Consider the following 21174-nt stretch of genomic DNA (forward strand, 5'->3'; position numbering starts at 1 on the left):
TGTGTGTGTGTGTGTGTGTGTGTGTGTGTGTGTGTGTGTGTGTGTGGAGGGGGGAAATCAGCTGAAGCTGCAAATGATGGTAATGGAGGATTCTTATGAACTGAGAGGTCAGGATATTTGAGACGACATAAATGTGTATGTTAAAGCTCCCATGTAGGAAGGCAGCACTCAGGATGGAGAGGAAGACTCTAAGCTAGGTACTGGCACTCCTTCAGAAAGGACAGAGAGTGATCTGGAGTTGATATGATTATGGCAAGAAGGCTCTAGACTAGATGATATATAGATGGATGCAGTGAACCTCAAAGGAGCTGTTGCTGAATTATAATGTCAAAGGGATAATATGGGAGTGACACAGGAGTATGCCAGCTATTTTTCCTGGTCCACCTTGTTAGGGGACATGAGAAAAGGGAACAACCAGCATGGGAGAGGGTAGCCAGAAATGCAGTGTTTTCTGGAGTCAGGTTTCCATGAGAGCAAAAAGATGGCAAGAGTATGACAAGAAGAGCTTACAGATGATATCGGTCCAGCTACTCTGGAAATATACTGGCACTTTTCATTTGATTAATTTTTGTCTAAGCATTCTATTCTTGAGTTTATGACTTTATGTTTTGGTTTGTCATCAGTAGTTTCACTTCCTATGAATAATATTTCAATTGGGAGATTAAAGATAGCAGCAAAAGATCATGAAGTGGCTTATGCTCCGAAGAAATTTACAATTTAAATATTCAGATTACCCAAGATACAGTGGTTATATATGTTTAGTACCATGAAAAATTCACAGTCTCAGAATATCTTCCTTGACTTTTCCCTGACATCCCCAAATTACAAATGTAAATAAAATGTAAATTTTTTTTAAAAAATCTTTTTAATGTTTTTTTAAAAAGCATTGTTTACAAATGTAAAAAAAGTAAACGTGCTTTTTTTTTTTTAAAGGCTATTGGGGTTAAGTGACTTGCCCAGGGTCACACAGCTATTAAGTGTCAAGTGTTTGGTCTGAGGCCAGATTTGAACCCAGGTCCTCCTGACTTCAGTGCTGGTGCTCTATCCACTGTGCCACCTAGCTGCCCCTTAAATGTGTTATTTTAAACATCTTAAGTGTAGTTCTTCTTTTAAATGGATTAGAGATGATTATTTCTATGATTCAAGTAAAAATTTGTTTCATTTCCCACAAATACAAATTACTTTGAAATGCAGTTTTTTCCTAACTCTCAGTTTCTTTCCTACCTTTTTCTTTCAAAAGTCCCTTCACTAAGGTCTCAGGAACCTTAAACTTACATATCTACTGTTTTATTATATAAATTAAGAAATGAAAAACAATCATCTGTTAAAGCCATAATTTCACTTTATCCTGCAACTAACATTCTCAGTAGAAGAATCAAACCGATTTCCAAGCTTGTAGGTATTGATGTGCCAAATACTCTTCCTAGAATACCATACTGCACACATACAGCTTCTGTGCACATATATGTCTAGGCTCAGCCATTTTCAGAAACAGTATTAGAAGTTGGTTTAAAAGTCTAAAGTAGTGAAAAAGTATTTTCCCTTACTTTCTTGTCCAAATCAAAACTGGAATCAATAAGTAAAATTTGTACTTCTAAGTTAGAGGTTGGTAAACCAACACCTCGAGGGATATCAGTGCTGAGGTACAGCATTGCCTCACCTGCAGTGGGATGACAATCATAAAGATCTTTTTGTCTTTATCAGAAAGGATGTGTTTGATGAAAGCCCAGCCAGTACCAATGAGTGCAATAGTGATGAACAACAGTGCACCTTTCAATCTGAAAAAGAAATTTTGAAGATTTTAAAGACACCAACAAGTCTCACCTGCAACTATCCTGCAACTAACTAATATCCAGTAATATTTCAAAGTGCATTTCATTATTTCACATTTTTTTTTGCAGAAAGAGAGTTAACTACATAGTGGTGGACTCTCACTGATACTTTATCCTTCTAATTATTATGCACTTTCTCATTTTATCCAGCAGCCCCAAAATAGCAGCACCAGGATCTGGCACTCTTCCATGAGTTTACCACCTGTCCTAAGAGCTCCCAAACCTGTGTAACTATTTGCTGACTATACTGACAGCTTTCCTTCACTAAGGGAGAGGGTAAGGATAAATGCCACATTAATGGCTAATCATGCTCATGGCAGAATCTTACATGGCATTTCATAGCAGCAGTATTTAATAGACTATCTTGGATACTTACAGATGTGTGATGTAGTAAACAACAGCCCAACCTTCTATTGGAAATCCCTGAGAGGAGATGTAGTGGTAATCAATCTAAAATCACAGAGCACACAGTCATTTCAAAACACTTCAACGCAAGCCAAATTTTCTCTTAGAATCTCATCCCATCATACACATAATTCCACTTAAAATAACATGTAGATAATTTAACTACTGTAATATACTATTCTACCCTTTCAATACAATGTCACTTCATTGGTCACATTCAGTATGTGATTACACTGGCAAAATGTCAGGCCAGTTTCATAAATCATATACAAGGGTACAGTTTCACATACCTAAAGACTCACACAAGTTGAAGGGATCAAAAAAGGCCACCTAGTCCTTCAGGCGGACAAATGTGAATTACTCAAAAGAGACAGCTGCCCTTTTTTAAAGATCTTCAGAGACTATCTCCCATTAAACCTCCTCACAAGCCCTCACTAAAGAAATGTAAACACATCCTATGAATCAACTGGCCTACATCTAGATTAGCACACTTTGAAAGTGACTAACATTTATTTACAAGTTTATCTTCCCTAATAAAACAGAATCATAAGCTATGGCATGAATTATTTTGAAAAAAAAGAAAGAAAATCATCTTTTCCACAACCTGCAAGTCATATCCTTATGATATGTTATCCTGATCAGCAGAAAAAGAACTCTCTTATGAAGGTCCTAAAAGGATAACTAAAATATTAAAAGTTTTCATTTCCTCTGAGGTCTTAAATAGATAAGTTACAATTCCCATCACAAAATGTATCTACACAGCAGTAGCTCTGAACTTTGAAGAAGTACAGACATTATACTGGTCTGTGGGCACACAGAAGGCCCTTAAGGAATATTTGTAGATTAGCCAACAGTTCTCTTTTTTTCCAGGTTACTACAGGTTTGAGTCATTAAAAATTCAACTCAAAGTCTAATTTTGATTTGGAAACATCCTGTATGAATAAAGCACTGGCTTAATTTTGATGGCTCAACTTTTAAAACATTCATTTACATATAAAGAACAGCAAGCATGTTAAAATGCAAACTAAATAGCTCTGTCCTATCATTAATCGCATGCCAGAACAAGAAAAATGCAGGAATTACAGTAAATGGTGGAAATAATTCAGTAGATGGCACTCTCATCTCAGGAAATGGCAAAAATCAATGTTTCAGGAGGCATTTAGGAGAGATGCTGTGCTACAGGTATGCAAAGAGGTTTTATTATCTAGACAAGCCATGGGCATTAGAAGTATGAAGATCTTCATTAAAAAGGGATTCTATTAATATTTGTTGCCCACTTCACCCCTCTTCCTTCAGGGTAATTTACTCATCCACTCTTTTTATTCACTTACAAAAAAAGGACGCCATTGTAAAATGTACATAAAAATGTGTTATACATACTGCGTGGAACACCAAGGACAAAGATTTTGTGAAGGGGAGGGCTGCCATCAACCAGTGAATCTTAAAAACATCATTCCTATAAAAACAGGGGGGAAAATTGAGTAAGTACCTCACTGTCTCATAAGGAACTGCAAAAGGTTATAAACATCAGATTAATTTGTTAGAAATACAGTCAATGAAATCTAAAAAAAAATTGAGCCACTACTACCAGTGGAGTTGGCTTCTGTACTGAATTCTTAAAAATTGCTGAGCATTGTCTACATTGTGACTACAATGGTCAGCAATGTGGAAACAAATGCTGTAAACAAGAATCTGTCCTATAATTAAGCTGCAGGCACAACCTAGAATATTTACTTTCCTGGATATTTGGGTTAATTTCCTATTTTAGTGTATACTTGAAAGTTCATTAAAGGATGCAAATAAGAACAGACCAATCTCAATGGCACACCACTAGATGGCATTAAGATTTATGCGAAGACATTCAACTAACAGCAAGATATTCAAGGCAATTCAAGGCCCTAACAGTTGCACTGGTTTGTATCATTCTTTTTCAGTGAACTTTTCTGACAGTTTGTCAGACTACTAGGCAGTGAGTGGCACTTTCTCTTTTCCTACCTTCCAGCCCTCTCCCATCATTCAAGATATAAAATAGGATAATATCAAAAAGTGATTCCTTTTCTTTCTTAAACTCTCATAGCACTTGATTTGTACTAGTCTTAAGCGCACTGGCATTGTATTCTGTATTACCTTGATCTCTAGCCTTCCCCAGATCATAATCTTACTTATATTTATATTCCCTTAGACACCTATAAAAGTACCTCACACATATATACTACTCCATAAATGTTTGTTGAGGTAAACGGATTGAGTCATGCTGGCAAAAAGAAGAATCTTAAAGCAATGATAACCCCTGTACACCAAACTCAATCATCACATAAGTAAGATTACACTTTATCCCTTTAGCCCCAAGGCCAACCACAAGAGAAGACTGACATAAAAGGAAATGTTTTTATAAAGATCAATTTTAGTCATATAATTTTTTTTTTTTAGGCAATTGGGGTTAAGTGACTTGCCCAGGGTCACACAGCTAGTAAGTGTCAAGTGTTTGGTCTGAGGCCGGATTTGAACCCAGGTCCTCTCGACTTTAGGACCGATGCTCTATCCACTGCGCCACCTAACTGCCCCAATTTTAGTCATATAAAAAGAGTTAGCATGACAAAAAAAATTGCATGCAGAATAAAAAGGAAAGATACAGCTGTGGGAAGGGGAGAATCTTTGTTTTAAGTATTTGATACAAAACTGACATTTCAATCTACAAAGAACTGACACATTTCTAATAGTAAGATCCATTTCCCTAATAGGTAGGTAAGCTGTGAAAAGATTTGAACAAGCAGCTCTTGAGAGAACACATGAGGGCGAGGGTAGAAGGTGGGTCCAGACCTTTGACTTTCTGTACACTTTCAGAACTCCCAATATCAAGACCCCCTTCGATGCCCTACTGGCAACTGTTCCGCAACTTATAATCTTAAAGTTGCCTGGGCCACTGAGAAAACATTTAATAATCACCTGAAAAACTACTTAAATTCTCTAATAATAAAAGAAATGCAAATTTAAAACATTCTGAGATACTATCTCATATTCATTAAATTGGCAAAGATAGTTCAAAATGATAAAAGTCAATGCCAATATGGCTATGGAAAAAATAGGCACATTATTAATACTGCCAGTGGAACTATTAATTGATACAACCTTTTGGAAAACAACATGACTACATATAGTAGGAAGCTAGAAAAATATTCTTACCCTCTAACCCAGTGATCCCAATAGCAAGACTACCCTAAGGAGATTTTTCAAGGAGAAAAAAAGGCCTTTCTAAATTAAAATATTCATAGCAATATTATTTGTAATAATAAAAAATCTAGAAACAACCCTTATATCCCATGACAAGGGAAAAGTTGAATAAAGAATAGTAGATGAAAATGATGGGAGTTATTGCACCATAAGAAATGACTGAGATCAAAACTATAAAGATATAGGGAAACCAAGGCCCTATAGCATCAGTTCAGTTGTTTTTCTGTCATGTCCAGTCTCTTCGTGACCCCATTTGGGATTTTCTTGGCAGAGACAACTGGAGTGGTTTGCCATTTCCTTCTCCAGGTCATTTTACAGATGAAGAAACTGAGGTAAACAGGGTTAAGTGACTTGCCCAGGGTCACACAGCTAGTGTCTGAGGTTGGATCTTCTTGATTCTAGGCCTGGCACTCTATCCACTGCACCACCTAGCTTCCCCACAGCATAATGAACAGAAATCTAGGTTCAGTGGCAGAAATACCTAGATTCAAGTGCTGGCTCTGACACACACTGCCTGTCTGACTTTGGATAAGTCACTGAACCCCCAGCTCCCTAAAAAGCTCTCTGACTTTAAGTTGCTGAGCAGTTGCTGACTGGCATTGGCAGAATGGATTTCTTTACTAGGAGATCCCTACACCAGTGGAATCACAGGTATAGCCCTTTAAAAAAAAAAAAAGGAAAAGTGGAACGGAGCCCATCACTATGTCCGTACTTGAAGCATTTCTAATTTGATCACCTTTGCCAGAGCCTATGCTCTTCTGCCCATCTGCCATCCACTTGGAAAGCCAAGGGTCACCTCCACACCATGATGAAGCACTGGTATGGGACTTTGGCAGAGGAGTAATAATAGCAGCCACAATAATTTTTTAAAAATTAAGATAGTTCAGAAAGGGGCACAAAAGCAAACAGGAAGTTTCTGTTATTTTCCTAAAATTAACATACACTAACAATTATAAACAAGAGATGTGAACAGTTTCATTTATAATACTCTTTTTTTGTGTGTGTGTGTGTAAGAAAGGATTTTTTGATGGTTACTAAATATGAAATAAAAAGACATTTAACTATTTTATAGTCATAAGTCATCTGAAGTGACCCAAGTGAAACAAAAACGACTATCTTAAAATCTCTCTGCTGACCTCCAATCTTGCATCTCCAACTGCCTTTCAGACATCTCAAACTGGATGTCCAGTAAATATTTGAAATCAAACATGTCCAAAACTGAACTCATTATCTTTCCCCCTAAACTCTCTCCTTTTCCTTCCTTCTTTCCCTATAACTGCAGAAGGCAAAGCTATCCTTCTAGTCCCCCAGGCTCAGAACCTAGTAATCAGGCTTAACTCCTTACTATCTCTCAATCAATAAACATTTATTAAGGGTCTACTATGTGGCAAGTGCTGTGCTAAGCACTGGAGATACCAAAGACTTTTGTAAAAGACAGTCCCTGCCCTCAAGGATCTTACAATCTAAGGGCTGAGACAATACACAAACAAATATCCAATACACAAAGCAAGCTATATTCAGGATGAATAGGAGATGATTAACAAAGGGAAAGCACTGGAATTAACAGGTGTTAGTAAAGGCTTCCTGTAGAAGGTGAGATTTTAGTTGATACTTAAAGGAAACCAGAGAAGTCAGTAGTCAGCAGAGAAAGGAAAGCATTCCAGGCATGGGGGACAGCCAGACAAAATGCCCAGAGCTGAGAGATGGAGTGTCTTGTTCATGGAAAACCCCCTCCATATCCAATCTGCTGCCAAAACCACCCATTTTACATTTGCAGCGTCTCTCAAATATGCCCCCTTCTCTCCTCTGACACTGTCATCACCCTGGTATGGGCCCTCACACCTGAACTAGCCTGCTGGGGGGTTTGCCTGCCTCAGGTCTTTTCCTACTCCAATCCATCCTCCATTCAGCCTTTAAAGTGTTTTCCCCAAAGTTCAGGTCTGATGATGTCATCTATACACACACACACACACCCAACTCAATAAACTCCAGAGGCTTCCCTATTTCAGGATCAAATACAAAGTGCTCTGTTTGTCATTCAAAGCCCTTCATAAACTGGGCTCTTCCTACTTTTCCAGTCTTCTTATATCTTACTCTCTGCCATGTACTCTTTGATCCAGTGACACTGGTCTCCTGGCTGTTCCCCAAATAAGACACTCCATCTCTTCACTCCACGCATTGTGTCTGGCTATCCCCCGAGCCTGGGATATTCTCTCTCCTCAACTTCATCTACTAACTTCCCTGACTTTCTTAAGTCCCAACTAAAATCTTACCTTCTACAGAAAGCCTTTCCCAACCCCTCCTAATTCTAATGCTTTCCCTTTGTTAATTATCTCCTATTTATCCTGAATATAGCTTGCTTTGTATATATTTGTTTGTATTTGTCTCCCCTTTTAAGATTGCAAACTCCTTGAGGGCAGGTACTGTTCTTTGCTTCTTTTTGTACCCCCAGCACTTAGCACAGAGCCTGTCACATAGCAGACGCTTAATAAATGTTTACTGATTGACTGTAACTACATATAAAGAAATGAAACACTACACTGAGTATTAGAAAAGAAATTATTCAAAAATACATACATACAAAGGGGAAGCAGATAAGAGCAGTAAAAATGGCCCCACAAAGTCCTGGCTTTTAGAGAGGATTCCATTTCATCGGTAATACACCAAAACATCCATACTTAGAATCATTTCAGGAAGAAGCTTAAATGTCCAATGCATTTACATACCAAAATCCACCTAGTTTATAGCCTTTTAAGCAAGAAATATTCATCACTCTTGACTAAAAATCAATATTCTCATTTCAGTTGATTATTTAGGGACATGTGGACAAAATTAAACAATGTTACTACACATACGCAGCTGTACTCCTGTGAGAAACACATTAAGGAAGTTCTAACAGCAGGGGCTGCAGAACTGAGGAAGGGAGTCAAGTAAACAAGCTTTGAAGAACTATATTCATTTAATAAGTCTTCCCTTGGATCAATGAAGAGAATCCACAGCAGCTGTGATCTGAACTGATGCTTGAATTTCAAGGCTGGCATCACCCTGAGTCCTATAATGTAAATATCTCTGCTATTTCAGAAGAAATTTGTGTTGCCCAGCTTTTACTAAATATTTGAATTTGCTTTTAAAATATATTAGTAGGAAATACACAAACACCATTAAGCAAACTGCACATGCGAAGGGAAAAAAAATTAAAGCCCTTCAGAGAATTGTTCTATTATATACATTCCTATAATCTATTTCAAACAGAGGAAGGGAATGAGGAAAAACTGTTGAGTTTTTTTCAATTTAGGAAGTTTGCAAGGAAGATGTAAACATGCCAATTGTCAGCTGCTGCTCTGAATTAAGGCCTTCCCAGAAGCTCAAGACTTACCTCCGTTTTCGCAGGATATGAATCCAGATGGTCCCAGAAAGGAAGAAGAAAAATGCCATGGAAACATAGAGCTTTGGGAGAGGAATTTCCCCAGCAGAGAGGTAACTGTCAGGATTCTTCTCTGTGATCTCAATCTGAAAACAAACCCAGTATGCACATCCTAATTTACTTAATTTACTAATTTACGACATCTCCTCCTATATGGAAATCTAGAGCTATACTTAAAGAGGAGTTTAAGGATCAGAGACTTACAAGGCAGATTCTAACTCACTTTCCAATTTCTTCATTTATAAAGCCTCTACTACTTTAGTATTCTAGGTAGGAAGAAGCTTTAAATGCCAATCTTTTTCATCTTGCCAGTTGGAATAATCCAGAGCTGAACACAGATAGTGATGTGGTAATTATAAAAATGTCTTGTATTTTCCATGGTTCACAAAGTCCTTTGGCCATCAACCCTGCAATATTCTCTGTAAAATACTCACGTCAAGGCTGAAAGACAACTCATCACTGGTCCGAATGTCACTAATAAAACATTTGTGGAAATAAAGGCTGTAGAGACCTTCCTGGTCACTGGTACTGATATTGAAGAAAAACTAGAAATAGGGAGGAAAAGGTAAGCATATTCAAACTTAAATGAGTATACATGATCTATTTGTAAAATAAAGTTATAAATATTACAAAGAAAAAGAACAAAAACATCCTACTTAAACTTAATGACTGCTGGGACAGAGTATAAACAAATACCTTTCTTTGTTCTACAATAATTAGAAGCTTACAGGTAAAAACAGTTCAAATTGTCTTCTTTTTTTTCCCCTTAATAGTATTTTCTTCTTTTTTCCCAATTACATGTAAAGATAGTTTTCAACATTCATTTTTATAAAATTACAGGTTTTGTAAAATTTTTCTCCCCAAGACAGCAAGCAATCTGATATACGTTATACATGTACAATCATGTTAAACATATTTCCACATTACTCATGGTATGAAAGAAGAATCAGAACAAAGGGAAAAACCATGAGAAAAGGAAAAAAACAAAAAAAGTTAAAATAGTATGCTTCGATCTGCATTCAGACTCCACAGTTCTTTCTCTGCATGTGGTTAGCATTTTCCATCATAAGTCTTGGATCATTGGAACTGTCTTGAATCACTGTACTGCTGAGAAGAGCTAAGTCTTAGCTTAGCTAAGAGCTAAGCACAGTGTTGCTATTGCTATGTACAAGGTTCTCCTATTTCTGCTCACTTCACTTGGCATCAGTTCATATAAGTCTTTCCAGGTTTTTCTGAAATCTGCCTGTTCATCATTTCTTACAGCACAATAGTATTCCATTACATTCACATACCACAACTTGTTCAGCCATCCCCCAACTGATGGGCATCCCCTCAATTTCCAATTCTTTGTCACCACAAAAAGAGTACTATAAATATTTTTATACATATGGGTCCTTTTCCCTTTTTTATGCTCTCTTTGGGATACAGACCTAGTAGTGGTATTGCTGGATCAAAGGGTATGAACATTTTTAAAGCCCTTTGGGCATAGTTACAAATTGCTCTCCAGAATGGTTGAATCAATTCATAACTCCACCAACAATGAATTAGTATTCCAATTTTCCCACATCTCCTCCAACATTTATCATTTTTCTTTTCTGTCATATTAGCCAATCTGATAGGTGGTATTTCAGAGTTGTTTTAATTTGCATTTCTCTAATCAACAGTGATTTACAGCATTTTTTCATATGACTATCAAGAACTTTAATTTTATCTGTAAACTGCCTGTTCATATTCTGACACAAAGTATTTCTAGGTTTTTAGTTTCTGTAATACACATTTGAAAAGTATAAATGTGCTAGAGATTTAAAAAGATGTCTGAGAATTGAACACTTAAAGCACAATATGCAACATTATCAATCTGTTCTGTCATATACTAGCTCAACTGGTAGTAGAATATATTTAAAATCACTCATAACAGTGGGAAAAACAAGAATTTCACAAACAAAAATCTCCAGCTCAATAATCTCAAATCATATGAAGCCTCAGTTTCCCAAAGTGATCATCAGAATCAAAGGGCTAGCTGGCGTGGCTGTTCTGATAGAAAGAGTAAAATCAGTGGTGGCATTACGGAAGCACATTTCAGTGGTCGTCACTTAAATCCCGAAAGAAAGTGAGGTTCAAGTGAGGTATGGGTCCCTGGGAGGCCACCAAACTTGTGGTCCCCACCTTTTTTTATCAGGCCGAGGAAAACAAAGCATCCTTCTGCAACTCCCCAAATCCAGCAAAATCCAGTAACAATAGTTAACAATAGCTAACACTTATATATGACTCATTTAACTTTTATGCCTCCATTTCCTCAGCCATAAAATAAGAAGGGCTCTGAGGCTCCTTTCAGCTATAAACCAATGATCTGGAGATCACAGGACAGAACAAGCTGAGATTTACAAAGCGTTTCACAGATGTTCTCTCCTCTGGTCTTTCCAACAACCCTGTAAGACAGGCATTCTTATTTTTAATTTTTTTAATTTATTTTTTAGTGTTCTTTTCTCTGTTTTATTGGTGAGGAAAATGAGGGTGAGGGGTTAGTGACCTAACTGGGGATCAGACAGCTTGTGAGTTTCTGAGGCAGGATTAGAACTCAAGTCTTCTTAATTCTAAGACCAGTATGCCTCTCTATTCACTATGCCACCAATCTGCTACCAAAACCATGTAACTGTAAGGAATTCCTACACTGCTTTATACTTGTTTTAAAGTAACATTTCTTGTCCAGTCGTGTCCAACTCTTTGCTACCCCATATATTCGTTTGTCTGCTTGTTTGTTTTTGGCAAAGATACCAGAGTAGTTTGCCATTTCCTTCTCCAGTGGATTAATGTAAGTGACTTGTCCAGAGTGACACAGCTAGTAAGTGTGTGACATCACATTTGAACTCAGGTCTTCCTGACTCCAGGCCCAGTGCTCTGAACCACCTAACTGCCTAAAGTAACACATTTCTGTGATATTTCTTTATCTGTGACTTTGAAAAGCTAGGAAACACTTTGAACTCTTCCTTTATTGAGTAGTTATGAAGGGTGAGAAATATATTATTTTTTCCTCTCATCTTGAGGAATATTGCACATAAGGAACCTATTAAAGAACTCCTTAGGAAGAGAAGTGATTATAATAAAAACAATAATTACTGTGCATTTAATAGCTATGTGTCTTTAGGTACTTCATTTCACCTGTTTAGGCCTCAATTTCCTTAACTGGATCCAGGTGGCAGAGTGGTTTGAGTGCCAGGCATAGAGTCAGGAACAGCTGAGTTCAAATTTGACTTTAAAAACTTACTATCTGTGTGACCCTGGGCAAGTCATGTAACCTTGTTTGCCTCAGTTTCCTCATCTGTAAAATAAGCTGGAGAAAGAAACAGCAGACCACTCCAGTATCTTTGCCAAGAAAACCCCAAATGGGATCATAAAGAGTCAGACACAAATGAAACAACTGAACAACAAAACTCTTTAACTATAAAATGGGAGACTTTAAAAAAAAAACCCTACCGTCCTCCAAATTTTGACAACCCATGATACTGTGATTCTTTTATTTTAGAAGTGCAAGGGCTTTAAAAAAAAAATCACTGGGGCAGGTTAGGTGGTATGGTGGACAAAGCACCAGCCCTGGTGTCAGGAGGACCTAAATTCAAATCCAGACTCAGACATTTACTAGCTGTGCGACCACTTAAGTGCAAGTCACTTAACCTCAACTGCCTCTCCAAAAAAAATTACCCACTCACTTGTTTGTGCTGAATTGCTTTCCCCAGCCCTTTAAAAGAAACAAACAACAACAACAACAAAACCCCACAAATTTTGTTATAGGGGATGATTCACTGGGTGGAAGAGAAGGATATACTCAGAAATAAATGTGATATAACCATAAAAAACATTAATAAAATTTAAAAAATTTAAAAACCATCCATGAGATTCTATAGCTAACTCGACAAAACCTTTACAAAATAGAAAGAGAACACTTACCTGAAACGAAACGGCCCCTTCTTTAATATGAACAGGATAAGAGTTCTCTCCTGATATCTAAATGACATAATAAGTCACTTCAGGATGGTAGCAGTAAATTAAATATGATGTTAAATAAAAACAGTTGCTTTCCTTTTTATCTCATTTTTCCAAGCCCTCAAAAACCCTCTATAATTGTTTGACTATCCTTTCCATAAAGCTCCCCAACAGAGAATTCAATCATTCAGCATTTATTAATTATTATTGTGCCAGACACTGAACTAAGCCCAGAGGTTTAGGCAAAGCAATGTAAAAACAGTCCTTGCTCCCAAGGAGGTAAAAAAGAGGTACAAACAAGAGAGGTAGTGCAGTGCTGGGGACAGAGAGCTGGTCTCAGGACCAGGCAGACCTGGGTCCCAGTTCTGTCTCTAAAACATACTGGCTATGTGACACCGGACAAGTATCTCATCCTCTCAATGTGCTAGGCAATAATCCCTCATCCGGAGAGATCCCCAGACCAATGAAATAACAGGTCCAGTATCTATCCCCTAAGTACAAAATACATGTGAAGTGGATGGAAGAGAACTTTCAAGGGGAAGGCTTTAGAGGCTGGAGGGGCACAGCTGGCAGGTAGGACAGGCCTCTAGGTGGTCTTTGGGTTAAGTCTTCTGAAAAGTGGCAGATAAAGAAGGAGAGCATTCCATGCATGGGGTGCAGCAGCATGCAAGGCACAGATAGAGCAGAAGCATCACAGTGTGTGGAACAGCAAGTGGGAGCATATGGCAAAATTCATATTTGATTTCCTGAAAAATATTCCTAAATAGTCTGGTGCCTCGTCCAGCAGACTTAGCAGAATGTGAACTTCTTTAGTATAAAGAGGTCATTGTCTTCTCCATCTCCCATCTTATTGAGCACATATAATAGGTGTTCAACACTTTCTGAGGATCAATTATATATATGTAAAAGCACAGTATATAGACTAACAAGGATCTTCAGAGAATCTGAAGTAATGATCATTAAAAGTTGTCCTAAAAAGCATTATCCCAAGAGTTAGGAGACCTGGGTTCTAGGTCCCAAACTCTACAAATATTATTATTATTATAATAAATAACAATAAAATAATAACTAAAATGTATTTAGTACTTTAAGATTTACTAAGAATTTTACATACATTATCTCATTTGATCCTCACAACAATTTGATCCTCTGTGAAACAGGTGCTATTATCATCCCTAATTTACAGATGAGAAAACTAAGGCTGAATAAGGTATTGCCTAGGGTCACCAAGCTATTAAGTATCTGAGGCAGGATTAGAACTCAGGTCTTCTTGACTCCAAGTCCAGCAGTCTAACCACTACTCTAAACTGCTTCTCTACTCATCATCCATGTGACCCAAAATAAGTCACTTCCCCAATCTGGATGAGTTCCCTCAACTGCAAAATGAAGGAATTGTATTAAATGACCTTTGAAGAACTTTTTAGTTCTAAAATTCTATGCTATATGATTAGATTTGTTCCCAAAAATATACTTATTAACTAATTATCCTACCTTTGAATCCTCTGTACTTTGTGCAGACTTTTCACCTAGAAGCAGAAGCATTTACAATACAATTACAATACAAGATTCAGTTTGGATGTATCATATTATTCTATGAGACATCTCCTTGTCTATTGTTAAGTAATTAAAAACATGCTAAGGCCATCACATGTTTTGTGACTTCTATCTCCTCAGGGCCTGCACCAATAATTCTTAAGCCATAGTAATGGCAGATCTGGGCTTGGGAAATTATGGAAATTATTTCATAAAAGGGTTAGTAACAAGTTAAAGTCATCATCATTATCATCCACAACTAATATGTACTTAGCGTACTTGGGTATATGGCACTATCCTTAATATTAGACGTATTAAAAGCCTTTGCGGAGTAATTATATATTCAGTATAGATGTACTGATACGATGAACAGAAATAATAAGCAAAAAGACAAGGTAGTTATATATGCAAATCAACAACAACTTATATAATCCATCCCCTACCCCTCAGTAAGAATCAAGTTTCTACATGCTTAAAATTAGGACTTCAAGGAGAAAGAACTTCAAGGAGAAAGAAGGCCATTATAATCTTAGAAGGAAGAGAGGAAGAAAAGACATCACACACAGGGAATGATATATGAACATATGGTGTGAATGGAAAGCTGTACTCATTTTAAAAATACTTTTAAACAAAATATTCAAAACATTGGAAGCTGAATAGAAGGATTACCTTGCTTTTCAAGAGTCTGATTATTTACTGAGGGACTTTTAAGGCTTGGTTCCAGATTTTCACCAAGGATTTTCTCATTCTTGCTGAAGACGATTTTTGGTAAGTTGCTGCCAGCTTCTGGTGGAGACTTTATTGTGACACTAGTTTAAAAAAATAATACCAACAAAACCCCCAAAGCTTGTAACTTCAATCCTAAAATGCACTATTTTCAGGCATATAATTTCTCCCCATAAATGTGTTATGTTGAAAGTTAACTGAAATTTGTCACTTCAACTCTACCTCTTGGCATGATATGATTTCTCCTGTTTCCCTCCCTATCCCTGTAAAAATTAATCAGCACCCATTTAGGAGAAATTTGTTCCCTGCTCCTTCATGTTTCTTTCATTTCCATTCTCCATAACTTGACCCCAAACATGTCCTAATCCAACCAAGCCCACTCCGTTCCGCTGTGCCCTTTGGAATTCCTATTCCACTGCAAACAAACTCCTCTTTAACCTGGACCCCTTCCTCTTTCACATTCTTTCCATCTATTAGCTAACACAGAGACTTGGCTCCCTTGATGACAATGCATTCCTAGCAGTTATGGGCCTAGCTGAGATTGGTAAAGATGAATTTGGTCTGTACCAAACTTCAACTAAGTCCTAATTGCAACAAGGAAGTTCCTTTATTCCTCTATAAATGATTCCCTATCTCACTCTCCACAGAAGTTATTCCAAACCTGCTCTTTCCTCCTGAAGCTCCCCATTCTCCTTCCCATGTTGGACATCTGAGAACGCTGCTTCTTAGTTTGATGAAAATTAGACTATTCTATAAAATTAAGGGGTGAGAGAGGAATATACTAGGAGAAGGAGAAAGGGAGAGGTAGAACGGGGTAAATTATCCCACCAAAAAAAAAACCAGAAAAGAAAAGGCTCTTACAGTGGAGGGGAAACAGGGGAAAGTAAGAGGGAATGAGTTAATCTTATTCTCATAGGATTTGACTTAAGGAGGGAATAACATACACACTCAATTCGGCGTGGAAATCTGTCTTACCCTACAGGAAAATGGGGGGGAAGGGGACAAGACAGTAGGGGAATGATAGAGAGGAGAGCAGATTGGGAAAGGGAGTAATCAGAAGCAAATACTTCTGAGGAGGGACGGGTCAAAAGAAAGAATAGAATAAATGGGGGGGGAGGCTGGATAGGATTAAGGGAAATAGAGTTAGTTTTTCACAGCATGTCTACTATGGAAGTGTTCTGCATAACTGCACATATATAACCTATATTTAGTTGCTTGCCTTATCAATGAGGGTGGGCGGGGAGAGAGGAAGGGAGAAAATTTGGAACCCAAAGTTTTAAAAACACATGTTTTAAAAAAATGTTTTCACATGCACCTGGGAAATAAGAAATACAGGAAATGGGGTAGAGAAATCCATCCTGCCCTACAGGAAAACTGAAGGGGAAGGGGATAAGAGAAGTGGGGAGAGATAGAAGGGAAGGCAGACTACGGGGAAGGGGTATTCAGAATGCATACCATCTTAGGGCAGGGGGAGGGGTGAGATGGAGTGAAAATTTGGAACTCAAAATCTTGTGGAAGTAAATGTTGAAAACAAAAAAATAAATAAAAATTGCCATAAAAAGAAGAAGGAGAAAAAAAAGAAAATCAGACTATTCTAAATGAGCTCCCTGCTCTTCTCTTCCTATTAAACCTCCCTCACATCATTTCCCTTTCTTCTTTTTACCAGTCCTTGACAAAGAGGTGGACCTTTTCCTTGCCAAAGCCCAGCCTTCTACATGTATATTTTATCCCCTCCCCTTCCATCTCCTCTGGCAGACTGCGTCTTCAATTATCTCTCCTCTCTTTAGAATCTTCAACTTCTCCCTATTAACTGGTTCCTTCCTTGGTGCCTTCAAACATACCCAAGTCCCCCCAATTCTTAAAAACCTTCACTACATCCCATAATCTCCTCAAGACATCATTCTCTATCTTTCCTCCCTTTCTCAACCAAACTCCTTGAAAAAGCTGTTTACAGTCAATGCTGCCATTTCCTCTCACTCAATCCTCAACCTCTTTCAATCTGACTCCAGACCTCATCATTCCATTGAAACGCTCTCTCCAAAGTTCACATGATTTCTTAGTTGCTAAATCTCAGTCTTACTCTTTCTTGATTTATCTACTGCATTTTACAGTGGTAACCACACTGTCTTCTCCTAGGCTTTCTATTCTCCAGGTTTTTATGACACTAATTTTTCCTGGTTTACCTCTTACCCATCTGGATTGCTCCTTCTTGGTCTCCTTTGCTACCTCATCATCTACATCACTCCCCCTAACTGTAGGTGACTCCTAAAGTTCTGTCCTGGGTCCACTTCCTTACATCATTAAACTCTTTCTTAGTAATCTGCTCCCACAGCTTTAATATCTCTTTACAGAGATGACTCATACCTTTATACCTAGCCCTGATCTGCATCACTAATTACCAAGTAGACATTTCAAACAAGATGTCCTTGAGACATCTTAAACTCAACATGCCTAAAACTGAACTCATTATCTTTCCCCCTAAATTCTCCCTTTTTCCAAACTTCCCTATTTCTATTGAAGACACTACCATCCTTTCAGTATCTCAGATTCAAAAGTGAGGTGTTATTCTTGATGCCTTACTCTCCTTCACTATCCAAAGAGTTACCAAATCTTGTCTTTTTTTTTTTTTAAGGCAATTGGGATTAAGTGACTTGCCCAGGGTCACACAGCTATTAAGTGTCAAGTGTTTGGTCTGAGGCCAGATTTGAACTCAGGTCCTCCTGACTTCAGGGCCGGTGTTCTATCTACTGCACCACCTAGCTGCCCCCAAATCTTGTCATTTCTACCTTTACAAGTCTTTTACATTGGTTCCCTTCTCTCTACCCACATGGAAATCTCCTCATTTAGGTCCTCATTAAGTCCCACCTAGATTACTGCAACAGCCTCCTAATTAGTTTCTTTACCTTGAATCTCTCACCACTCCAGTTCATCCTACATATTGTCTCTAAAGTAATTTTCCTTCAGCACAGATCTAATCATGTGACTCCCCTACTCAATCAGTGGCTCCCCACTGCCTCTAGGATCAAATAGAAAGTCCTCTGTTTAGTTTTTAAAGCCCTTCATAACTTGCCCCCACTGATCTTTTCTGACTCACTGGACATTACTCTCCTACTTGCAAGCTTCAGTCTAGTCAGACTGGCTTTCTCTCTGTTCCTCATTTATGATGATCCCTCTCCTGTCTCCATGTCTTTGAACTTGCTATCCTCCCTTCTTGGACTGTACTCTCTCCTTATCTCTGACTAAAGAGCCTCTATCTTCCTTCAAAATGCAGCTCAAACACTATCTTCTCCATGAAGTCTTTCCTGATCCCTCTGGGGGATCTCCCTCCTATAGTATCTTGTATTTAACTACTTTTTGGGTATATAAACACACATACCCAAACACACATTTACATATATATTATGCTTTATATTTTGCTGTATATATTTTATTTGCATTTATTGTTTTCTCCATTAGTATGTAAGCTCATTTGGAGTAGGGATTGTGTCATTCTTTGTACTTGTATCCCCAGTACCATGCACAGTGGCTGGCACATAGTAGGTACTTAACAAATACTTGTTGACTGACAAACGATACATCAAATTCAACAAAAATATTAGGTACTATATGCAGGGCATTGCACTAGACACTAGGGATTAAAAATAAAAACAACTAAGTTATAAGTTCTGCCCTCCAGGAACTCATTCTAATTATACCAGACCAGGAAAAAAGATCAAGGGGTAAAGCTCTTAATGATAACTAAAAACTACTCAGAGGGCTTGAAAGGCTACTATAGAAACCAATACAAACTTGAATAATATTATAAATTGTTATAAGCAGCAGGTACTTTCAAATTTTTTTTTTTTTAGAAAGGAGCCATTTTTAAAATTTTGAAGCCTTGAGAGAAGGTAGAATGCTGATGGCAAAACTCTTGCACGATGACTTTTTGTCTCACATTCTTGGTGAGAATACCTTTAACTTTTCCATACCTTTAACTGTGACTAGTTGGAGTCCTATCTTAGATTCAACATGGATGAAGAAACATCCACTTGTTCATTTAATTTGTGAAAATCAGCACACATTTTGTTACCATGATGAGCCTCTCAGCTCTATTATCAGAAGAAAACTGAAGGAATTTTCATGAGAATGACTTACAGATGACTTGGGAAGTCTAGAATCAGGAGTGTAACAGAAACAGACTGCATTTTCTTAAAGATACAGTAATCCATATCTTCATCCTGAGAAGGGAATATCCAAATACACATAATCTTAGTATCGGAAAACAGTTTTTTAAAAAAAAGAAAAGGAAAAAGGTTTCCAAGATACAAAAATCAGCACAATCTCAGATTCAAAGACTGAATATCATCACAACGGTGTTCAAGTATATCATCAAGTAAAAGCAATCAACTACTCTCGATAACATGAATTAATAAATAGCTCTTGTCCATTACCATTACAATAATGTTGAAAAACTACATAAGACCAGATGAATTTTGCATTTACCAAGTAAGAGGAGAATCCATCATTCTTTGTTCGGTCCAAGCTAAAACCAATCTAGAAGAAAGGAAACACAGATAATAAGAGGTAAAAGACCATAAAATGTTCTGGTGTCCACACCCTTTCTTCTCTATGACTTCACATATAGGATTTTCTTAGTATTCATTTTGTAAGAAAGAAGATCCTCATGCATGTAAAATCATGAGTTTTAGAACTACACAAGAATTAATAAGCAAATATTGATTTTAATGATAAACTCTTTCAGTATCTGATAAGGCAATATTCTTTTCATCAACCTTAATTTCTTCCATGTTCTTCAGCAGTGTAATTTAATCAGGGAGGGAAAAGCAAACCTCTTAAAACCAGAGCAAAATACACCTACCGTTGCAGTGGCATCTTCATTTCCCTTAACTGAGAGGCTACTGACATTGACCACCATGGACCCATCTTTGAAGAATCCAAAGGTATTGAGATGAACCTTATGTCTCACGTCATCCTGAAATGCATTTTACAGTGATAGATTTAGTACATGCAAAAGCTGTCTTACAATCTATTCAGTTACCTAATTTATCCACCATTTCCTCCATTCCTCCAATGTTCCTATCACATGCAACAATATACATAATCATGATACTTCTTTCCTCCCTAGAAATGATTAAGTTGATAATACATAAAGGATGACTTCATTCAAGAAAATCCTTAATCAGTTTATTGTATAAAGAAACTAAAAAATTTTGTCAGCAATTATTTCATTCCTGAAGGGGAAAAAAATTAAATTTTTAAAAAAGTGATAAATGTAAAAATGTTAAAAGTGATATTACAGATAATGCCTTATCAGTTTTGCTCACCCTTTAATAATAAGTTACCACCAAATATAGTGCTAGAAGCAAGGGCTGCTCCTAAGCAAAATTTTGAAGATAGCCTTCCTGGTCTTGCTAAATCAGACTACACATGGCATTAATCTGTGTGATAAGAGCAGACCCACTTAGAACTTTAAAATGATGTCTTACAAACCTCAGTGTAATGATCTTATTATCAAACAAGTTGATTATATTTTAAGACAAATATAAATATATTATTAGGAAAGAGTTAAAGAGCCAAAACTCTGAGTGCCTAGCTTTTTCTCTATGGTGATACTAACCAAAATTACTATCATTTTAAAAAATGTTTGACTGGTATAGGGTCCCTTTGTAAAGCACTTCCAATTTGCAGCTTTCATTTTTTTTTAAAACATGAATCAGTTTTCGTCCTTGATAAACAATCAATCAATAAGCATTTATTAAGCAACTGCTATCTCCCTGGCATCATGGTAGGCGCTGATGATACTGTAGTTCAGGTGAGAGGCAATGAGCACCTGAACCAGAGTGGTGGCTGTGTGAGTGTCAGGAAAATGGTAAATGCAAGAAACATTATGGAGGCAGACTGGACAAGACTTGGCAACTAATTAGATTTGTGGGATGAGGGGGAGAATGAGGAGTAAAGGACTTCTTTGAGGTTTCAAACCTGGATGACTTCAAGAATGGTGGTGCCCTTGACAAAAATAGGTAAACTCAATGAAGTGGATTT

At 37.4% G+C, this 21174-nt stretch overlaps 1 protein-coding gene across 2 annotated transcripts in view; it reads right to left on the minus strand.

The window, feature by feature from the left end:
• The window catches only part of GPR107 (G protein-coupled receptor 107), an 88728-nt gene that overhangs the window by 53603 nt on the left and 13951 nt on the right, over window positions 1-21174 (minus strand). For both annotated transcript variants that reach the window (XM_027869335.1, XM_027869336.1), the window contains exons 2-12: window positions 19991-20104; window positions 19615-19665; window positions 19267-19349; window positions 15076-15215; window positions 14365-14399; window positions 12838-12894; window positions 9327-9437; window positions 8845-8978; window positions 3618-3693; window positions 2209-2282; window positions 1661-1778 (exon numbers count right to left, since the gene is read on the minus strand). In XM_027869335.1, the coding sequence (XP_027725136.1) occupies window positions 1661-1778; window positions 2209-2282; window positions 3618-3693; window positions 8845-8978; window positions 9327-9437; window positions 12838-12894; window positions 14365-14399; window positions 15076-15215; window positions 19267-19349; window positions 19615-19665; window positions 19991-20104 (993 nt within the window). The remainder of the gene's footprint in view (window positions 1-1660; window positions 1779-2208; window positions 2283-3617; window positions 3694-8844; window positions 8979-9326; window positions 9438-12837; window positions 12895-14364; window positions 14400-15075; window positions 15216-19266; window positions 19350-19614; window positions 19666-19990; window positions 20105-21174) is intronic.

Source organism: Vombatus ursinus, unplaced genomic scaffold (assembly GCF_900497805.2).
Source record: "Vombatus ursinus unplaced genomic scaffold, bare-nosed wombat genome assembly UNPS02014793.1, whole genome shotgun sequence".
In the NCBI taxonomy this organism is placed as follows: domain Eukaryota; kingdom Metazoa; phylum Chordata; class Mammalia; order Diprotodontia; family Vombatidae; genus Vombatus; species Vombatus ursinus.